Genomic DNA, 19,641 nt, shown 5'->3' on the forward strand with positions numbered 1-19,641 from the left:
TCTTCTCGGCGTTAGCACATCGACAACTGCCTGAAGGCGCGCGTCGGTGCCAAGGACTGGTTCTCTGACCGCAATCTTCCTATCGCTAGTGGTGTGTTCAGCTCTGCTGGGTTCGCACGGCCTCCCGTCCTCCACTGCAAGCTGCATAGCGCCTGTTCGAATACCGCTTATCTATGACGGAATGACGAAACGGTCTGGTCTATGCGTTTGATCTCTGTCCGCCCTCCGATCTCGACATGTCTCCGCATTCGGTTCATCGGACTCCGGCTTGCTTACCACGTATGGCTATCACCCGGGCACTTCGCAAGTCGATAGTCCCCATAGTGGCCAAGCCGATCATTTGTAAACAACCGGCTTATTTACCGTCGTTGATCGAGATAGATTGGGAGCATGGTGGAGGAGACATGTACATGTACCGTAGTCTGAAATGATACCCACAAAGCGTCACAAGCAAAACACCATTAGTCTGTTTCTAAAACTAGAGTGAGCACATCACGCACAGCCTTGTCACAAGCAAACACCTCTCGCAACCACCGACGTCGAACCAAGCTCCGCGTAAGCCCCGCCTCACCCCCTCAGCCCACGCATCATCTGCCAATCGTGCTTTCCCCTAATTCTGTCGCCACCCACACTGCGCATGCACATCACTCGTCGCACACCACACGTCCTCTCTCGCACCATGTCTCCGCACGCTAGCGCGCCCAATCGCGTCGTCCCGCTACCCCGCAGAGCCGATCGCGTCGCTGCTTTTACAAGACGTACGTCGTGGCGCAGGGCAACGCAACAGAGTGCAAGGTAAGACAGAGGAGCGGTCACTGGGTGCATGGAGCGCAGAGAAGGGTTGAAAGGGCGGGATGCGGATTGGGTTTGAGTGGTGCACTGAGATCCGATCTACAAAGTATCCAGCGGGCAGTCTAAGACTCTAAGTACCTATGTACTGTAGGGACCACTGCAGGTATCAGGTGGATATGCAGAGCGTCGAAGACGTATCCACAGTGCCTGTCCAGTCGTCGTAGTTCCTATAGCGTCTACACGCTCGCCAGCCGTTGGCACCCAACCGCGTCACACCTATTCCTCATCCACGCCCTACCTACTCACCCTCTCTCTCCCGCAGCAGTGACTGCACCACATGCCCCACAACCGTCACGGCGAGTACTTACATACCGCCCGTCCATTCCTCCCCTTGCATTGCGCCGATCTGCCTGTGCAGTGGAGATGCATCGTTGCATCCCAACACAGCGATTAGCGCAGGGAATAAGGATTCAACAGGGCTCGCAGACACGTTTCCGCGGAGCAGTGGCGGTGCCAGCACAGCGCCGATCAGAGGGGAACGAACGAGCCGGCTAGGCACGGCGGGCTGTGGCGCGGCGAACGGCTTCGAGAAGAGTTTGGAAGCATCGCTGGGGGGGCCTGCGAGGGGGTGGCTGGCAGCGAGCGACAATCGCTGCGTCATTCTGCAGCACATGCTGCGTGGAAACGGGGTGGATGCCTGTGGTGCTGTATGAAGGGTACTGTATGTATGTACTGTACGGTATGTACCTATGGTACTGGAACTGTATTAGACGGTAGTGGCATGTAGGCACGCACGAGCTCTCGCGCAGCACAGCGCAGCACAAAGCGGCTTCTCACGTGCAGATCGGAAAGTACTAAGGCATTTCACGATCTCGATCTCATACCGGGCGAGTCGCCGAGTGAGGCTCTCCGGTACCTTTCGGTATTGCGCCTCGGTATGCTTTGAGGGCCGATCTGCAACACGCTCCACTTGCGGAGGAGAAACTGGGTTGGAATGCCCGAAGCGTGCAGACGCGCCCCCAGGGCGCAAAATGCCTCTTCTCGCCTACGAGTCAATCCGTCCAGTCGACGCGTGTGAGTCGGCTGCTATGAGTCGATTTCTCCGACCGTCACGCGCACGGGCTCCGCCGCCCATCTATCGAGATAGTGGGATCTGCGATCTACAATGGTGCAATTGCGGATGTTGGGTCGCGGGACCTGCTTGCTGCGAATTAGGCTCCGCCACCGTCTACTTTTTTTTTTGTGTGTGAAATGCCTCAACTGCTGATAAAAAGTATTGACTGGCAACGGCACACCCACACGTAGGAAGAGACTTTAATCGGGCCTGTCTGGCGGACATGCCTCCGCCAGTGGATACGTCTGACTTGAGTATTCCCGCCTGATGGACGAGCGGCCGGATGCGGAAGTTTATCTGTCGAGCTCTGGTAGGAGCACCTGACGGTACATACGCCAGCACGTGTAGCAGCTTTACGCGCACTGAGCCCTGGTTTCAGTCGAATATGCTACGGTGGATGCCGTTGCGGTGGTTTCCGCTACCAATAGGACCGCTGCGGAGCGCAATTGGACGGTACCTAATATCATGTACTCGGATGCTGGGGAAGTACAGTAGGATTAGCAGTGAAGGATTGGGGAAAGTGTAGAGAATTGGGGTAAAGCGGCGCAGGCGCGAGAGGATGATCAAAGCTTGGTGAGACAGCAAGCGTGAAGGTAACTATCTAGTATCTGTCTTGCAGGCTGCATCATGATGTTGAGAGGCATGCCCACGCGTTGGCGAAACGGGTGTTGTAAACTTTGCAGCCGACATGCGTTCATGTGTGCCCAAACACACTGCGTTTGGAAACAAGTGCCGCGATGTGCTGGTCCCTGCTTCGGCCCGGCAGCAACTTGAACAGTACCTCGTCACCGTACCCGTATGCACACCGTCCTGACTTTTTGTCAGGCAGCTTCGCAGCAGGCCAAGCAGACTTCTGGGTCCTACTCCTTAAGTCCGCACACCTAAACGCAAGATAGGGCGCACGCCGCAGGAGATCGGCCCTGCTGTCCTTGTCAACACCAAGCCCACAGCCTCAGAGCGCACGTTGGACCCAAGAGCGCACATCGAACCCAGAACGCAGCTTGAAATCCGGGGATGCCATATGGCGGCCACGGAGCTGTCAATTGGCACGGACCAGTTCGGAGCGATGGACGATCGACGGCGCAGGTCTGCTGTGAAAGGAGCCCAATGTCAACGCGCCTTGACCTGACAGCTTGGTATCGTACGTGTCTTTGGCCGAGCGGTTGGGTCTGCTCGTCGCAAAGTAAGAGCGAGGCCGATGTCAAGGTTCATGCTACGGGTAGGTAGTGCACAGCGGTCTGAACACCGGCGCCTCCGCGAACTGAAGCGGGAGGCGTTTCGAAAACTCAGATCTTTCCTCCGGTTTCTCATCTCCATGTCAATATCCGTATGGTTTCTCTTATCACACGCTCCTACCATCCAGCTACCAGAGTGTCTCCCTTCTCCGTCCCCGTTTGGAGTTCCAGACCGAGCACCACGGTGCTACGTCGGCCGCTCTCCTGTATTGCTGGCCCCTAAAAGTCATAATGTATGGGGCAGATGATTCGTGCTTGGGCGCAACACGGGGGCTCCATGACAGCGACCAACCGAATCGTGCGCGTGACGGGTTGTCAGCGTGCCGTAATGCCTTATCGTGGAGACAGTTCTGGGAGTGCCTGCCGTAGGATTTGCCGGCCGCTGTGCTTTGGAAATTGCATTGCGTGCTTGTAGAGACCTGAGTCGCTGGTTGAGCATGGTTGTTTTGCTTGCACTATTAGAAGTCACATTTGGACAGCAGTGACGGCATTGGGTTGTGGCACTTGCCAGATGCTTCATTTGCTTCGCGCTCTCTGCGCCGTGGTATCTACTCCAAGCCTCCGTCTCGTAAACAACTCCATCAGGAGACCCCAATAGAAATAGAAGAATATTGATACAGTTGCATCGCCCATTCGTGTCATCATGTGCCAAGACTGATGAGTGCAAGAACGCCTATCCAGCTGTCTTCTCCTCAGCCGTAATTTTGCAAACGCCAAAAATGTCTAGAAAGCCACGACAACGCCGGTCGTGGCTGTGGTATACGCCTGTTCGCCTCGCTGTAGGCTAATCGAAACGCCGAGTGTATGCAGCCCAAATGCTGTTTATGCAGGTCGCTGAAATCGCATGTTCGTAACCGTGATCGCTTTTAATGTGGAAATGTGGTGAAATGTTCGTGTCCTCGGGTGGTGGTGGTGGTGCGGCTTAGATGAAACCCCCTGGCGAATCAACAACGGCGTGCTCGTCCTCTCGCAGCTGGCCACCGCTCTTCTTCTTCGGCCAAAGCTTGCTGCTGACGCGCTTCCAACTGTCTCGGGTGGCGGCGCCAATGCCGTTGTGCTCCCCGCGGCTGGTGCGGGGGCTGGGGGTGCCGCTGGCACCTCCGTTCTCGCCATAGATGTGAGCCGAGTCGACCATGGGGTAGTCACTCATGGGCGGTGTTCCTGGTGGGGTAAGAGGATCGCTCATCGACGGGCTTGCGCTCCCTGTGTCATCGGTCATGGCGTCGCTACCGCTGGTGTAACCAGACGTGACGCGGGTAGCAGGGATACCAGATGAAGTGGGGTGCGAGTGGAACCGGGAGTGAGAGAAGGGACGCGAATGCATGAAGCCAGCGGTGAGAGAGGACGGTGCTGATGCACGCTGGTGGGCAGGGACGTGCGACGGCTTGTGTGGGAGAGCGCCGCGCTCGTCATAGCTGCGTGTCGAGGCGCGTGCAACGCTGGCGTTGTAGCTCTCGTGGCTCATGATGCTTGGGTGCGCACTCTGGGGGCTGACAGAGTTCAGGAAAGACAGCAACACGCCCTCTTCCATGAGCTCGTAGATTTTCGCGACAGCTTCGTCGAGTGTTGAAGGGTGAGGGGGCACGTATGACTCAGACAGGAGAAGCAGGTTGTCGCGGACCTCAGCAGGGAGATTGACCTGTGTTGGTTAGCATGGAATGCAGTGACGTTAAGTGACGTGACATACCTCGCGGGGGCCAGATTCCCGGATATAGGCGTCGATCAGGCGGCGCCAGAGCATGAGGACGTACGCACACTCGTCGGACAGAGGAGAGATGGGTGTCCCCGGGTGGCGGTTGACCATCTTGGAGTAGTGCTTGCGGTACCTGGACGCGTCCATGGTGAATTCCAGGTTCTCCAGGCAGTGGTTCTGCGACAGAAAGGCCATGAAGGAGGATAATGTGTAGGGCGGCGGTGCGTTGTTTGCGAGGATCTCGGCCAGGTTGGGCTTGCGGCTGTGGGGGCTGGGGATGTTCTTGGGAATGGAGACGGTCAATGGCGCCTTCTGGCCGTCGGAGAGGGCCATCTTGATGTCCTCGCCGTCGGAGTCGTCGAGCGACGAGGCAGGAGACGAGATGGTGGAATTGGTGCGGATGGACAGTGCAGTGGGCTCGGGTCGCCGTGAGATCATCACGGTCCTCCAGAAATGCGAGTAGACACGGCGTGCCGTCTTTTTGCTCTGCTCTTCCAGGCTCTCACAGGGACAGGGAAGGGTTCGTATAGACTGCGCCAGCTTGACGGCAGGGCACGAGGTTCGGGGAGAACCTGGTGGCAGCGGGAGAAGCGTGGGTAAGTCTACAGCGCCGCAGGCGGTAGCATCGAGCCGTGGGCGGTGGTGCAGCGACGGCGAGAGCGCGGGCGGTGGAGCGCAGCAGAGCGCAGCGATGGGCCGGAGCGTGTTTGCTGGCGGTGCAGGTGCTTCTCGAAGGCGACACGGCGGCTGCAGGCGGCGGGGGCGGTCGCACAGGTCTAGGGTGGTGCAGCGGGTCGGACGGCAGCGGACGGCGAGCGAGGGCGAGACGACGCAGAGTGCGCTGGGCTGGCTGCAGTGCGTGGGCGACAGAGGGCGGCGGCGGTGTCGGGGCAGGGCGACGGGTGACGCGGGCGTGAGACGTGGTTCAGTATGCCGTCAGGATTCGAGACAGACGCTGCGGTGGTGCGGCTCAGCGGTGGTTATGAGGAGAGGGCGGAAGCAGTCTTAGCACGACTAGCACGCCCTGGGCAGGCGGGCGCGCAGGTCAGCACCAGCCAGGCCCCACCGGGTGGAGCATGTTCGGTGCGGTTGGCGAAGCTTGAGCAAAGGTGGGTAGCCTCGATGTCAGAGGGCGATGGGTGCGATGGCTGCAGCCCGTGCAGGCGGCCAGCGCAAAAGCGGCAGGCGCTGATGCTTCTAGCGGCGCCCTAGCGCGCCCGCGCGCGCTATGATTGGCGGCCGCGCGCGTCTTCTGGAAGGAACCCCTGTCGGCCGCGCTCGTTCGCCACCTCAGCCAGACAGAGCCATCACAGTCGCTGTTACAGAGAGCGCCCCAGCGCGCCGTGGGCTGCGAGCTGCCCGGCCGCCGTTTCGCGCGGCCCCCGCCAGCTGTGCCCGCCAGTGTGCTGCCAGTCACCCAGCGTGCCAGCGTGCAGCGTGTCGAGCGTGGCCAGGGTGCGGGCGAGCGAGCGGCCGCCGGAGCGCAGCATTCCCAGCGCCCGCGGCTGCACGCCTGCACGCCGTCGCCCCGGCGCTGCTGCGTTGCTGTGCGTTGCTGTGTCGCTGCGCTGCGTCGCACTGCGGCGTGCCCCAGCTCGGTCTTCTCTCCACTCACGCACGCCCGCTCTCGCCCCGACCCCGGCCCTCACTCGGCCCTTCTCGAAAGATTACGCCTTGGCGCCCCGGCCGCCGCCCGCGCTGTCTCTCCCTAGTCGGCATACCGAGTGCCCTGAGCACGTCTGCCCGTCCGCAGCAGCAGACGTCCGCTCGACGTGTGCTATGTATATAGCCATTGAGCCCCCGTGCGCCGTCGTCGTTGTGCGTTGCGACCTCAGTCCCAGCAGCCCGGCTGACCCAGGCGCTGGCCCTCAACGCGCCGCAAACGACCGTCCGCCAGTCCCAACGCCGCGCTGCGTCGCTCGCTAATCCGCCCTGACCCTATTCCGCCACAAAGCACACAAAGGCCGTGCCAGCGTTTCTTTGTCCGCCGGTGCGACACGACACCTCCCGTCACCTCAACGGCCTCGTCGTGAATCATGCAACCACAGCACCACCACCTCAGCCTGCAGCGCGACCTCAGCCCGCTAATGGCTGCCTTGCTCGGCAATAGGCTTCCCAAGTGCTCGGATGTAATGACGCCAGCGCTCGCTTCGGTCTGGTCTCATGCTGCCCCGGCTCTGACTGGCCACTCGTTGCATCCTTTGCCCACAGATGGGGATCGCACGGCCACACGCCTTGGTATTGGCCCTACTGCTGGGGGCAATCAGCGCATCCTCCAATCTCTGCCCGACCCTCGAGACATTTGATTACCGTAATCTATTCCTGCCGCATCCTGCCCTTCACTGTAGATCCACCCGCCCCACCATGCCCGCCATGGCACTCACCCAAAAAAGCTCAACTCTTTGGGCCAAGTCTCAGCACACCTGCGTCAACCGCCAGTATGCTCCACGCCAGACACACGCCAGCCCACTACGCGCGATGCTGCGTGCCTCAGCGTCTCGCTGCTGAGTCGTGCCCGTAAAAGTAGCCGAGCTGGGCTGACGTTTCACCTGCCGTGTTCGACTACGTTGTTTGTTCCCGGCAAACATCGGCCGTGCGCGTTGAGTTTTTCCAGAAGCATTCTAGATTTCTAGAAGGTTACCACAAGCTGTTAGTACTACCACAAGTCCGCCACGGTCGATCTCTTCCGCGTGAATCTCCTGTTTCGCGCATGATTTGGGCGCAACGGTTCCCACTTCATTTCCACCTTTTGTCGCGTAGCAACGTGTTGAGATTCTGTCCAAAACTCTGCGGATGCACTTCGGGTCGTGCACTCCGACTGCCTCGGTAGGCTGTCTCCAAAGACCTTCTAGAAGCAGAGGGCGTTTGCTTGTATCGTGGCCTGATGCATCGCTCGTATGTGTAAGCGCCTGGTTTCAGCACGCGCCATCAACAAAATCGTGACAGAAAAAATTCCATCACCAACACGCGCCCGGTGCTTTCAAGCCATGACGCAGCTGGTGGGCTCCTGAGTAAGTTCTGTGCTTCACCCGTCACCGCCTCTGGGGCCAGCCGCATCCCGCGTTCGCGATCTCAGGCGAGGATGCGAAGATCGCTTGGCATCGTGAGCTTCGCGAAGCCTTGCGATGCCCCGCGAATGCACAGCATAGTTCACCACTCCCTGTCGCTTCTCTTAAGAAAGGCAATAAGTCAGTCGCGTGCATCATGCTACTGTAGTCACACACTAGTCCTCATCGCTGCCATTACACATTTTGCCGGCGGTATCATTCCAGATCGAGCTTTGACATAATCTGCCCAGAAATGTCACCAAACGTGAAACGTGACAGGTGGGCCTCCACTACTGTCTGACAGTCTGAGGCACGAAGGTGCCAGTTTCGGATGCTTACCGACAAAAACTCACTTCGGTCAGATGACTGACTGTGGACACATTCAGAGTCAGCAAAGCATTCGCTCTTGCTGTCTGAGTACATGTGGCTCGTTTGGGCCGCGTTGACGTCGTGCCGGACGGTGCAGCAGATGGTCCAAGTCCATTCAACAAGTGTCCGCATGACGTGTGGTGTGATCTGCTGAATTCCACGGTAAAGGACTCCGGCTGTGCGAAACTGCTGTTTACTGTGTGCACACGAAAAGGTTTTGGAATCCTGAGGCAGCCATGTATACCCGCACCGAGTCTTTCCCGTTTCAACCACAGTCGCCCGCGTCGCTGCTGCAGCCACTTCCCGGCACACTTCCCAAACCCTCTCCATGCCTGTGTCAGGATGCGTCTGAGCTCAGTAAGCCGCCCCGACGCACACGCGTCAAAGCTGTCAGACCGTCTCCGCACTGCTGAGTGCGTGTCTAAGCTCTGCGTTGATCGACAAGAAATCCATGCCATCTTTCTTAGCACATATTGCTTTGGAAGAATCTCCCGAATGCCAGAGATGAAGGCAGCTGCCGTGCGGGTTTCCAAGGGGGAGGACAAGCTATCCACTCAAGTCCAAACTCTGGTTGGCGGCGAGCGGCCGACTACGACTCAGTGCCACTGCAAGGTGATGTGTGTCCTGATGCTCACTGATCGAAGGGATCACCCTTTCGATCGATGACTGCACGGACTCCTGCGCGGGTTTCCAGCGCCGCGGAGTCCAGGTTCCAACCTGCCTCTCTCAGTGCTGGAGCGTACAGTTTGAAGACTTCTCGCACCATCAAGAGTGATGACTCAAGCTCTCGAAGGCGTGGTCGTGCGTTGTTTTTGTGGGCCGGGAGAGTGACGGCAAGTAAAGGACTCATCGCGCGCTGTTGCGAAACTATCCATGCGTGCATCCATGCCTTGAGCTGGTCCTGCGCAGTGCAGTCCTTCTTCAACACTATCAGAGCTTCCCTCTTGCGCGTGTCTGTGCCTAGGATGTCAGGTAGCCACAAGATGTAACCTTCACTGGCGAAGACATCTAATAAATCGGCGATCTTGACGGGCAGCGCGTCGAAAGCCCCAGACTCCGTGCGCTTGGATGTGTTGATGCGGCTCAACAATGTTTGCATGCTGACGCCGATCTTGCAAAAACCCACAATATCGTTCGCGTCTCTCAACATCTCGCCATTGGCTCGAAGAACGCCGTCTTTTTTGCCAATGCATCTCAACACGCCATCTCTCTCGAACACCCGTTCTTGCGCAGACACCTCCTTCGGACTAAGAACTCTCGGTCCCCCATCAGCGCTCAGGATGTGACTGAAGACGATGTTCGCGCGCTGCCTATTCAGCGTCGTCAGACTGACAGCCTTCACCGCAGCATAGTTCGTCGCCAGGTGCACTGACAGCAGCGCGATAAGCGTCGCCCACGTCGCCGCCGGCGTCGTCACCCAGCTGACCACCACACTCCCCGCCAGCATCCCCAGCAGACTAATCACCGTCTCCTGACTCGAGTCCTTCGCATTCAACTCGCCCAGATTCCCCCTCTTCGCAAAATGCGCGCTCAAGCTTGCCTTCGCACTGCCCGCGCACACCCCGCAGAGCGACCTCAAGCAGCTCGAGAAGCCGAGCACGGCGACGCGCGCGGGCTTGGGGAACGCGGGAGACAGGCAGTCCAGCACCATGGCGGAGTCGTTGAAGATGTCGGCGGCCAGGCGGTACATCTTGCACTCGGGCTCGAGCGAGGTGCCCAGCCGGTGCGCGAAGAGGATCGTGGCAATGCGGCCCATGGAGTCTTGCAGGATGGAGAGGAGCAGTGCGTTGGTGGGGGATGCGGTTGAGTCGCCGACGCCGACGCCCTCGAGGACGGCGCGGGAGGCGAGCAGTCCGGCTATGGAGGACGAGAAGGCTTGTAGGGAGTCCTTGGATGGTGTTAGTTGCGCGATGAATGAAACGTAGGCTGTCAACGAACGTAGATTTGGTAACTATGGTCGAGTCAGCTTGGAGATAGACACGCATTGATTAGGTAGGCACACTGAATGTAATCCTCCGTCACGCTCTGCGGATATCCCGCTGGTAGAAACACATCAAGCAACTGCTGAGCATAGCCCTTCGTCTGTTTCGGCAGCTAGACATAGATATCAGTCTCGAACCGTCATTATACCGCTTGCCTGCACACGCAATCACATACGACGACATCAACGCGCGAATCCCCCGACGCGATATACGTCGAGACCACAACGCCTGCCTCATCCTGCTCCACAATCTCAAGACGCTCGGGCGCCGGCATGCTGGTGTCGTGAGTGGGTGTGGTGTAAGCTAGCGCGACGTCGCGGACGAGGCTGGAAATGTGGGGCCGACTCCAGCGGCTGTGTTGCTGCGGTCCCGCTTGCAGCACTGCCTGCGCATCCTTCGTCGACCCATTTGCAAACGTATACCTTTCACGGGCTTAGGGCCGGTGCTACTGCATTGCGTCCTGTGCGGCAAGGCGCAATTGCAAGCGGGGCTGTTGCTGAGGCACCGGGAGGTGTCCAGTGCGTGCCACGTGCCGGTGCAGGTCACTCGGACAGGTTTATCGGAGAGATTTGTCAAGTGCTATCTTCTCTCGTTATATACAGATTGATTAGGTATGTCTTGCGAGTCATTTCATTGCGTCAGCAATCGAGAAGGCTGCCTCTGGGTCCTTGGATCCCAACCTTGCCATCCAAGCGGACGTGGAATTTATGCAACATGTCTGAATATGCCCTGAGAGGAACCGAGCGGGGGAAAGAACACATACCCTCTGGGACCCAGCTACCGACGTGTTGCGCCTGTTCTGGCAGCAAACACCTTAGACGATTCACATTGTCTGTTAGAGCATTGCTGTTGTTCAACTGCCACGTTCCATCTTGGCCACTCCTCGACTCATTGAAGATGGCATCACGTTTACTTCGAATACCAGCTCACAAATACTTCCGAATCACAGACAGGTGGATATATCCGCATTCGTTTTTGACAGTGGCACAATCTGGAGACCGAGTTGACTGCCGTAGCATATCAGCCAGGGACACACTTCAGATGGCGGACACGTGGACCACTGCCGTGCGCACATACAGACCACAGGCTTGCACACCTTGCTCGATTTGGGAGGATCAGCATCATGTGCAACATTCACAACATTTGAAACGACCACAAGTGATTAGAATGTTATATTTCAGACTACTCTAACCCTCGACTATGTCTCCACCCGTTGCACCCTACTTAGGGGCAACGGTCCTTAAGGAAGCGTATGGCTGCTCCCTTGACATCAGTGTGTCGAACCTTCAGTATGTCGAGCCTCTTCTTGGCCCGATCCATGCCTTTCTCGACACCAGCGAAAAAGGAATCTGGCACTGTTTCCGGAAACTGTGTCCATAATTCTTGCCACTTCCATTGATGAGTGTCAAGGCTGTGATCCCACTCTGGCTTCCCGACTGCGGAACACAGACAGCGAAACCCCAAAATCTCACCGACTTTGATGCCGACCTGGTGAGGATTATTTGGGTGGCCGAAATCCTCGAGGTATTCAGTTTGAGTCTTATCAACCCCTTCCAAATTTTCTCGGTAGGCACGTCGAAGGTCAAGCATCCGACCGACCTCGAGGTATCCCGCAAGCTCTCGTTCAACGAGAAGACTCTTGATTTCGGGATCAGAAAGCGCATACCTGCGCTCATCTGGGGGAGCAGCTGCACCAATCTTAGCGAGCTCTCTGCGGCGGTGTTCTTCAGATACGTATTTGAAGTTCTTAAGCACATCAAGCCACTGTTCGTGATGCGCTTCTCGCCGTTGGATATTGTCCTCTCTAGATTCGAGAGACGTCATAACCTTGGCGTGGTTATGTTCAGCATCTAACTTGCATTGAGCTAGATCTCTGGCCTTCATCACCTCTGCAGCCTCTTGGATGACTGCATGGTCTTTGAGACATAGCGCAACCATGCGCGACACCTCTGCCTCCAACGCTTCGCTTGCTGAAGCGTTGGGGCGTTCAGCTGCCGGTTTGATATCAATGCCATTCGAAAGAGCGACATTGCTGGCAATTTTCACAAGATCGTCAAATGCTTGACGATCTTTGTTGAATGCATCCCGCTCGGCCTGCAACTCAATGGAAGAGGCATCTACGCGGCCTCTGAACTTCTCGACATCTGCCGTGAGTTCGTTGAGATTTGAGAACTTGTCTCGAATCGTCGCGTCCAACCATGTTATCACGGTTGGCGGCGGATCCTCCAGCCTGTTGATCTTCTGCTCCTGCTTGAGCAAAGTCTCTGCCAAGTCAGCATTCTGCTGACGAAGGGCTGCGATTTCTGCCTTCAATTCCGCGTTCTCGGAAGTGACGGACTGTAGCAGCGCCTGTCTGGCACTGCCTGTGCCCACTTCCGTCGAAGCGGGTGTTCTGGCACTGGAAGCACCGTCTGTGGGGGTGGGTGCGGCGAAGCCGTCTGCGAGTGTGTTGATCAGCATGAGCAGGAAGAAGGTCGTTGCGATAGTATACCTGTGAGCTTGAGTGCCCGAGATCTGGGCCTGTCTGGTGGTTCAGCCATGCTCAGCAATGGTTGGTATGTAGGTGAGAGGAAGGTGCAAGGTGACGGCAACTTTTCTTACACCCTTGGCGGCGCAAGGTTCTTCCGGCACCCAGCAGGCCCGGAGCCGCTAGACTATCAAGACAAACGAGGTGAAGCTCACTTCACCGGTAAATCGACCGTGTCTGGAATGTTCTCGTTCAGACTAACAGTACGGCACATAGCTTAGACCCGGTGCAAAGGACATGAATGGAACATCGGAGTTGGCTGTCCGGCTCTCACTTCCTAGTATCAAAGCCATTTGACCAGCTAAGATCTTCTACAAACAATTGGATTTGAGCCTCTCGCTCTCGATTCTCATACAGTCTCATCGAGATACGTGGCTGTAGCCATGTGCAGCTGCGAAAACCGTCGGACACACACTGCGTACTGTGCTATGCGACTCGACATAGAGCCGAGTATCTTAGACCATAGGCTAGACTAGACATCCGGAACTGAACAAAGTGACCTTACATGGGATCTCAACGTCGACGTCTCACAAAAGATTCACACAAGCGGATAATGATTCAGGCAAACAGTTTTCATTTAACTACAAGTTGAACAAAATCTGACTCAGCTCTCCTTCCCACCAGCGAGACGACAGATCCGCCTAGTCTTCTCGCTTGATGAGGACATCATCCTCATCTTTATAGCCGACATCGTCATGGGATGTCGACCTACCTCGATGTAGCAGCTGCACATTCTCGGTCGGGTCAATCTTGATGTCTTCAGGATTGATATCAGCAGAATCACGGTTTCGTGATTCCGCGATTTCTGTACGAGCGCGAAGTTGCTCGAACTCGGCTCGGAGGCTCGCGAGCTCCTGTTCGCGCGACCCCAGAAGAACTGAATTGTTCCCAGCAGTGAACACGGCGGCATTCCTCTGATGTTCCAAGACCGACACTTGGGCCTTGGTTTGCTCCTGAACCCTAGCAGTTGTTGCATTGGCAGATTCAAGCTGCTTCTTGAGGGACTCGTTGTCATCCCACGTCTTTTGAAACTGCTCACTGAGAGTTTCAAGTCGAAGACTGGCTGTGTCATAGTCTTCTTGGAGCTCATTAAAGGCTGTACGAGACTTCTCGCAGCGTTCTTGCAACCGCGTGAATCGCAGATCACCCAGTCGGAGCTGTTCTTGCAACCGGTCTACGGTACCTTGTAGACTCTCGTTGGGGTCGTTGCCCATGACTGTATCTTCTGATGCAGCCTTTGCTTTGGCATGCCTCTGGCGGAGGTATGCGACTGGATCGACATCTGGGTTGATGTCGTCCACCTTTGCAAGGCCACGATCGTCGCTACCTTCGCGACGTCGCCTTTTCCCAGGTGGGCCACCATCTGTGGTGTCCCGAGGATCTTGGTAACCAGACCAAGACCCTTGAGAGGTGCTTCGCACTTGGCTGCCACCTCGACCACGGTTGTCACTTCGACCACGGTAGTCACCCCGACCGCGGTCACTTCGACCCCGGTCACCTCGGCCGCGGTGGTCACCTCGGCCGCGGTAGTCACCTCGACCACGGAAGTTTTGGTCGGGCTGGAAGCTGCCACGGTCTCGTTCAGTCCGTGCCTTCTCGTTGGCCTCAATCTGCGCTTTGCGATTGGCTGTGGCCTTGACCTCACCAAGGTGTTGTCTGAATGCACTGATCTCTTCATCAGTCATGGGCGTGTCGTGATTAGGCCAATGCTCATCAAGCCACGTCTTTCCGAATACATGGTTGTATTCGGTTGTCATCAAAGGGCAAACTTTGCCTTTGTGACCGGATTTGCGGCATAGCACGCAACGTTCACCACATGCAACGGCGCCCCATCTGCGGTGCTCCATTGGCTCGGTTTCCAAGCACCGAGGGCAACGCGCATCTTTCTCACGCGTGCCAGCTTGGCTGTAAGCTCTGACGAGTCCCTCGTCTGGGTTGTGGTGTTGCCTATCAGGCGGGTCTGTGTCCGTCATGATGGCGGGTGTGGGTGTTGTTGTGAAGAAGAAAATCGACGCAAATTTCGCTGTTATGGAAGTGCGCTACGGATTGGCTGTGCCTAGCCAAAAGCGACGTCACGGTGACTGTTCTGGCAAGAGCAAATGGAGTGAGGGGGCGCGCTCGCACGGTGAGGCACTGATGGGCAAAACAACACTGCACCGATTCATAGTGAAGACTCATGAACCGTGCCTCAACATCCAACATGCGCGCAGTAGCTGGAAGGAGTGACACACGAATAACAGAGTTGTAACACAATTCGCACGGAAACATGCAACCTATCGACAACGCGTCGAAATTGGAACTGGTGTATGCAAGGAATGATTGAAGATACGCAATGGGAAGCAACCGTTAATGATCATTGACGTAGCTACTTATGATTTCTACAGAATGTACCGGAACCCCTTGTTATCAATCTCGGTGCTATCGTGCATTCCCGCTTCGACTGCTGCCTTCATCTCTTCATCGGTAAGCTGGACGCCACTCGTAGATTCCCTATCACGCTTCTTGTTGACTGACCACATGTAGGCAAAAAGTACAAGAACGGCGATAAGCTTCACACTATATCCGATAAGCATTCTGCAGTTGAGAATTAGCAATCAATAAATTCATTCGTTAGACAGCCGTGACTCACGCAATGTATGCGGACTTGTAGCCAGGTGCCTCACTACTCTTGAACGTCTGCGGCCCAATGATGTTGCCTACGCAATAACCTGTGAACAAGAATGCACCAGTAAGCTGTTTCTTGGTGTATCCAGCAATGTTGCTGGAGACGATGGTCAGGCTCATGCTGAACCCAAGGCCTTGGAAGTAGCACATCCACAGCGCAACAAGTCGACCCCATTTGTTATTACTTGGTAGAGTAACCAAAAGGCTGGCACCAATTATGCAGATGAAATTCGCGACGGTCATGGTGATGCACCGACTGTTGGGCCAGTGTGTACAGATATAGCTCCCGACAAGAAGGGAGACGAACTGCACGGCACCACCTGGAATTTGGAGGTATTGGGTCCCGAGCGTGTCGACACCAAAAGATTTGATGATCATCGAGCTGAACTGAACAAAGTCAATTTCCGGCAAATTTGGCGAAGGACTACTCACTGTCGTTAAAGCAGAATTTGGTATCTGTGCGCCAGTCGCCATAACAAACAGAATCCATGTCTTTGGATCATACAGCGTCTGCCACGCTTGGTAGACTTTGAAGTGTTTATTCTTGACACCTTGTCTATTCCCAGAGACTCGCTCAACAGCGATGCCGCGTTGCCGTTCGGTAAGAAATCTGGCTGTGGTCGGCAGATCTGGAAGAAAAAGCAAGATAACGATGCCCATCAACGTACTTATAGATCCGAATATCAGAAAAACATACATCCAGCGGGGTAGACCGGTCTTGATGTGGCCCACTGCATAGCCAATGAGTCCGCCAAACATGGTTGCAATGCCATTGGTGCAGTAGTACATTCCGAGTCGAAGGGGTTGCTCGGTTGAAGTGTACCACATACTCATGATCAGTACGAAGCCAGGATTGACAGTTGCCTCAAGCAAACCAAGTAGGAACCGATTTGCGGCCATGCCAGCAAAGCTGTGACATGCCGGTGTAGTCATGAGAATGATTCCCCAACCTGACCTCGTCAATGCGTGAGATGAATGACAAGGGGTATAGCTTACCAAGCGTGCAACAACCGAGAAACTTGGCCATGGGCAGCCGTTGCAGTAAGTAGCCCGCTGGGTACTGACCTGCAAGATACCCAAAGTAGAAGATGCTGCCTAAGGTCGGTTAATTAAGATATCCTAGAGCCCCCTTGTCACTTACCTAGCCACGAATAATCCTGTCCCTTTAGGTTTGTACCCTCTTGCAGGCCAAATGCCGAAGCATAATTGATGCCATTCTTGTCAAGATACTGTAGTAAATACGTGAAGAACAAGATTGGCACTATGTGGCGATCAATCTTTCTGAGCGTTTGCTTCGCTTCTGCAGGATCAATTTCGGCATCTCGGTTGCTTTTGTAGGCTTCGTATGTGTCGTCAAGCTGAGACGAGGCTTCGGACGAGAGCGCAGGTGTATGCTGGATGGCATCGACCTCCTTGCTATATGACGCCATTACGGAAGGTGACTTTCGACAAGGCGCTCACAAGACAGGCTGTAAAACAAGAAGACTTGGACCACGGGAGATCAGGCTGTGCAGTTCCGTACAGGGCAAAGCCATGCTGCGCAGGTATTGAGCAGTCGCCTTTTAACACTCTCAATTCCCCGGGTCAACATGCACCGGCAATCATGGGAATAGCAATCGCCTCCACGTTTCGAGCATACCAAGATGTTGGAGAAAGCCATAAAGGCTTAGTGACGACACAAGAGCGCGCCATCATTGGCGACAAAGCTTCGTGTGGGGTTGATAAGCGGGAGAACGTTGTGGTGTTCGAGCACGCCATCGGAAGCTGGATTGACGACCATGCAACCACGGCGTACACGCATGCGGCTAAGATCTTCGGTCGGACAAGAACTGTCGAAGTCTAAACATCAACGATGTGATAGCATCATATGATGGATATGGTTACTGCACCGAAGCACGTTTGACTAGCCACTTGTAGGATGCAACTCCTTCTCATCGCCACCGATAGACTGCACAACTACAACTGAACAGCTCCATTCAAAAGCATGAAACAAAGATCTGCAATGAAGTTATTGATCATTCTTGCTTTATGCTGCGATTTGCTGAGGGGCTATTCAGACATACCAGCGTTTAGTAGATGGTAAAAGACCTCGCCGAGTGGCGATAATTTACAGGGCAATCTCCAGAGGCGGACGATGTTATGGAATCTGCAGTCCAGTGACCATGGATTCAGACGCACGGCGGATGCCTACACCATTCGTATTCAGCGTTCCCGCTGCTTTGAATTCCTCTCGGTATACAGCTTCCATCTCCCGCCGGAAAGCCACTGCTTGAGTAGTCTCGCTGTACTCGACATCTGCCCAAGATAGGCCTTGATCTCTTTCCACGCCCCGCTTCAACACCAGTCCATGCGAGACCGATAGGTAGACCTTCGATCCTCAAAGAGTCTGTGGCATTCATGAGTTTGCCGTACACCATGAAACCGCCTTCGCCATCCAACTTTTCGCCAGCTCCAAGGTCGCGCTTGGCCGTTGCAACAACGTCCCCAGACCATGTCTTGCACTGACCGGTAGGCTCACCGCGTACCATGATGCTGGCGACGGAAACGCCGAGCTCAAGTCCGATGAGGTGATACGGTTTGTACTGTGCTGCGTACCATCCAGTGGAGTCGGTCTTGAGCCCATACTGTTTGAAGCAATCCCTCTGATACTCGTCCGGTGCTTCGATGATAACGTACACGCCCCACCGCAGGTCGTTGAACACAGCTCGGCCGTCCTTTTCCAAACATGAAACGACTTCGACCACACCCTTCTTCTCAAGCTGACCACCATCTCTCTTGGGCTTCAGAATCTCAGGTAGATCGTGCGTCCCACAAGGCGGGAAGGCAAGACCATCCGAAGAGGGCGATAAGTCGCATCCGTTTGCAACAGCTGCCATCTCCAACGCACTCTTTGTGCCGTCCAAGAACGAGTTGAATATCTGCTTGTTGAAGTCGCCTGTGGCCAGCTGCTCTTTAGTAAAACCATAGTAATCCCAAACCGTGTCAGGAGTGCTATAGTGGTATTGCGTTAAGTGCTTCGTTCCTTTTCCGGCACAGACGACGTCAAAGCCAGCAGTGCGGGCCCAGTCAACCATCTCAGCAATCAGTGCAGGCTGGTCGCCATAAGCCATAGAGTAGACAATGCCTGCCTCTTGCGCTTTCCGGGTGAGTAAGGGGCCAGCGAGTACGTCGGCTTCGACATTGACCATGACAATATGCTTTTTGTGTTCACAACAGAGTAACGCATGTTTCACGCCAGCAGCTGGACTCCCGGTCACTTCGAGGATGATATCGATCCCAGGAGTAGCAATTAACTGAGCGGAATCGGTAGTGATTACTGTCTTGCCTTGTTTGAGGCCTTCTTCGAGTGATAGCGATGCAGTCACGTCATACTTGTCTTGCGGGAAGCCCGTTTTCTTGAGTGCGTTGAGGGCACGTTCAGGGGCAAGGTCCGCAATGGCCGCCAATCGTACACCTTTCGTTCGATGCGACTGGGAGATACTATGCCTCCGTCAGCAAGTGCGCGGAGTCCATTATTCGTTAGAGTGTTACTCACTACATAGAGCCGAACTTACCAGCCCCAATGATGCCGACCTGTATTGGTCTGCCAGCATCTTCAAGTGCTGCAAGCTTGGTTGAAAGGTTCGTCATCTTGGTGTGGTATCTTTCTATACGGGACTCAGTCCAGTGTTGCTCAAACCTTCTTTCTCATCCGGTTTGCAAGTACTTGTTTGAGCTTCACGCTGATGTTCCACGTCCTGTGAAGCTGGGATACTTAGCCCATTACCCCGCAAATGCACTACGCGGCTCAATTCGAGCGTTGATTCCTCACGGACTGACTTCCGTGTCGCTAAACATGATCGCAATCTTGCAGTACGGACTATGAGGATGCACTTGCGTCTCCTGTCTCATAATCTCAACACGCGATGAGAACCATATCGGCACCGGGCAGGGGCGGCTGAGAGTTGTGAGCAAATCTGAGGGCGCCTACAGCGTGCATGCCACGCGCCGTGTCAAGTGTCAAAGTTTGGACCCTGATGTCATAGCCCCAAAACGGAAGTGACGGTGCACGGAAACTTTCAGGCAAAACAACATTCTTCTTGCCACATCAACACCCACGGTTCTGTCCCGCAAATGCGCATATCTATGCGCTGGCGCAAGTCACGCTCGTACAGTAGCCTCCTGTCAGACAGTCGCGTGAAGCTCCAAGCCCCACAACGCCGTCTCTAACTCCATTCA

General features: G+C 55.5%; 7 protein-coding genes across 7 annotated transcripts; all 7 read right to left on the minus strand.

Moving 5' to 3' along the window:
• Positions 1-457: 457 nt before the first annotated feature.
• On the minus strand, positions 458-899 carry C7974DRAFT_389063 (uncharacterized protein). Its single transcript, XM_046141328.1, has one exon. The coding sequence runs from the start codon at positions 823-825 to the stop codon at positions 568-570; it is 258 nt and encodes an 85-aa protein (XP_046000746.1). The 5' UTR covers positions 826-899; the 3' UTR covers positions 458-567.
• Positions 900-4,063: 3,164 nt separating this feature from the next.
• C7974DRAFT_432207 (RGS domain-containing protein) lies at positions 4,064-6,553 on the minus strand (the record flags this gene model as incomplete). Its single annotated transcript, XM_046144837.1, has 3 exons — positions 4,064-4,780; positions 4,829-5,406; positions 6,454-6,553. The coding sequence occupies 3 exons, from the start codon at positions 6,551-6,553 to the stop codon at positions 4,064-4,066; spliced, it is 1,395 nt and encodes a 464-aa protein (XP_046000747.1).
• A 2,241-nt stretch (positions 6,554-8,794) lies between these two features.
• C7974DRAFT_137546 (vitamin B6 photo-protection and homoeostasis-domain-containing protein) lies at positions 8,795-10,704 on the minus strand. The gene is made up of 4 exons (XM_046135511.1): positions 10,408-10,704; positions 10,253-10,344; positions 10,189-10,201; positions 8,795-10,138 (listed from the first exon to the last, which is right to left on the minus strand). Exons 1-4 carry the CDS (start codon positions 10,504-10,506, stop codon positions 8,882-8,884), a joined length of 1,461 nt encoding a protein of 486 aa, XP_046000748.1. The 5' UTR covers positions 10,507-10,704; the 3' UTR covers positions 8,795-8,881.
• Positions 10,705-11,430: 726 nt separating this feature from the next.
• Positions 11,431-12,772, minus strand: C7974DRAFT_470184 (uncharacterized protein; the record flags this gene model as incomplete). Its single annotated transcript, XM_046146448.1, has 2 exons — positions 11,431-12,670; positions 12,724-12,772. The coding sequence occupies 2 exons, from the start codon at positions 12,770-12,772 to the stop codon at positions 11,457-11,459; spliced, it is 1,263 nt and encodes a 420-aa protein (XP_046000749.1). The 3' UTR covers positions 11,431-11,456.
• A 525-nt stretch (positions 12,773-13,297) lies between these two features.
• On the minus strand, positions 13,298-14,732 carry C7974DRAFT_470185 (uncharacterized protein; the record flags this gene model as incomplete). The annotated part of the gene is made up of 1 exon (XM_046146449.1): positions 13,298-14,732. One exon carries the CDS (start codon positions 14,730-14,732, stop codon positions 13,401-13,403), a length of 1,332 nt encoding a protein of 443 aa, XP_046000750.1. The 3' UTR covers positions 13,298-13,400.
• A 315-nt stretch (positions 14,733-15,047) lies between these two features.
• C7974DRAFT_137583 (major facilitator superfamily domain-containing protein) lies at positions 15,048-17,189 on the minus strand. The gene is made up of 4 exons (XM_046135513.1): positions 16,565-17,189; positions 16,420-16,518; positions 15,389-16,373; positions 15,048-15,333 (listed from the first exon to the last, which is right to left on the minus strand). Exons 1-4 carry the CDS (start codon positions 16,851-16,853, stop codon positions 15,138-15,140), a joined length of 1,569 nt encoding a protein of 522 aa, XP_046000751.1. The 5' UTR covers positions 16,854-17,189; the 3' UTR covers positions 15,048-15,137.
• On the minus strand, positions 17,190-19,374 carry C7974DRAFT_137577 (SAF domain-containing protein). Its single transcript, XM_046135512.1, has 3 exons — positions 18,959-19,374; positions 17,487-18,903; positions 17,190-17,420 (listed from the first exon to the last, which is right to left on the minus strand). Exons 1-2 carry the CDS (start codon positions 19,051-19,053, stop codon positions 17,592-17,594), a joined length of 1,407 nt encoding a protein of 468 aa, XP_046000752.1. The 5' UTR covers positions 19,054-19,374; the 3' UTR covers positions 17,190-17,420; positions 17,487-17,591.
• Between the last annotated feature and the right edge of the window lie 267 nt (positions 19,375-19,641).

This window comes from Boeremia exigua (genome assembly GCF_020726555.1).
Source record: "Boeremia exigua strain MPI-SDFR-AT-0100 chromosome Unknown C7974scaffold_3, whole genome shotgun sequence".
NCBI lineage: Eukaryota > Fungi > Ascomycota > Dothideomycetes > Pleosporales > Didymellaceae > Boeremia > Boeremia exigua.

Bases quoted from the DNA above. Each gene is read 5' to 3' on its own strand.
- C7974DRAFT_389063 (XM_046141328.1), bottom strand. From the start codon at position 825: ATGCACCCAGTGACCGCTCCTCTGTCTTACCTTGCACTCTGTTGCGTT.
- C7974DRAFT_137583 (XM_046135513.1), bottom strand. From the start codon at position 16,853: ATGGCGTCATATAGCAAGGAGGTCGATGCCATCCAGCATACACCTGCG. The intron at 16,519-16,564 runs GTAAGTGACAAG...AACCGACCTTAG, and splicing joins ACAGGATTATTCGTGGCTAG to GCAGCATCTTCTACTTTGGG. The intron at 15,334-15,388 runs GTGAGTCACGGC...TCTCAACTGCAG, and splicing joins TACAAGTCCGCATACATTGC to AATGCTTATCGGATATAGTG.
- C7974DRAFT_137577 (XM_046135512.1), bottom strand. From the start codon at position 19,053: ATGACGAACCTTTCAACCAAGCTTGCAGCACTTGAAGATGCTGGCAGA. The intron at 18,904-18,958 runs GTGAGTAACACT...ACGGAGGCATAG, and splicing joins GGTAAGTTCGGCTCTATGTA to TATCTCCCAGTCGCATCGAA.
- C7974DRAFT_137546 (XM_046135511.1), bottom strand. From the start codon at position 10,506: ATGCCGGCGCCCGAGCGTCTTGAGATTGTGGAGCAGGATGAGGCAGGC. The intron at 10,345-10,407 runs GTATGTGATTGC...ATCTATGTCTAG, and splicing joins ATTCGCGCGTTGATGTCGTC to CTGCCGAAACAGACGAAGGG.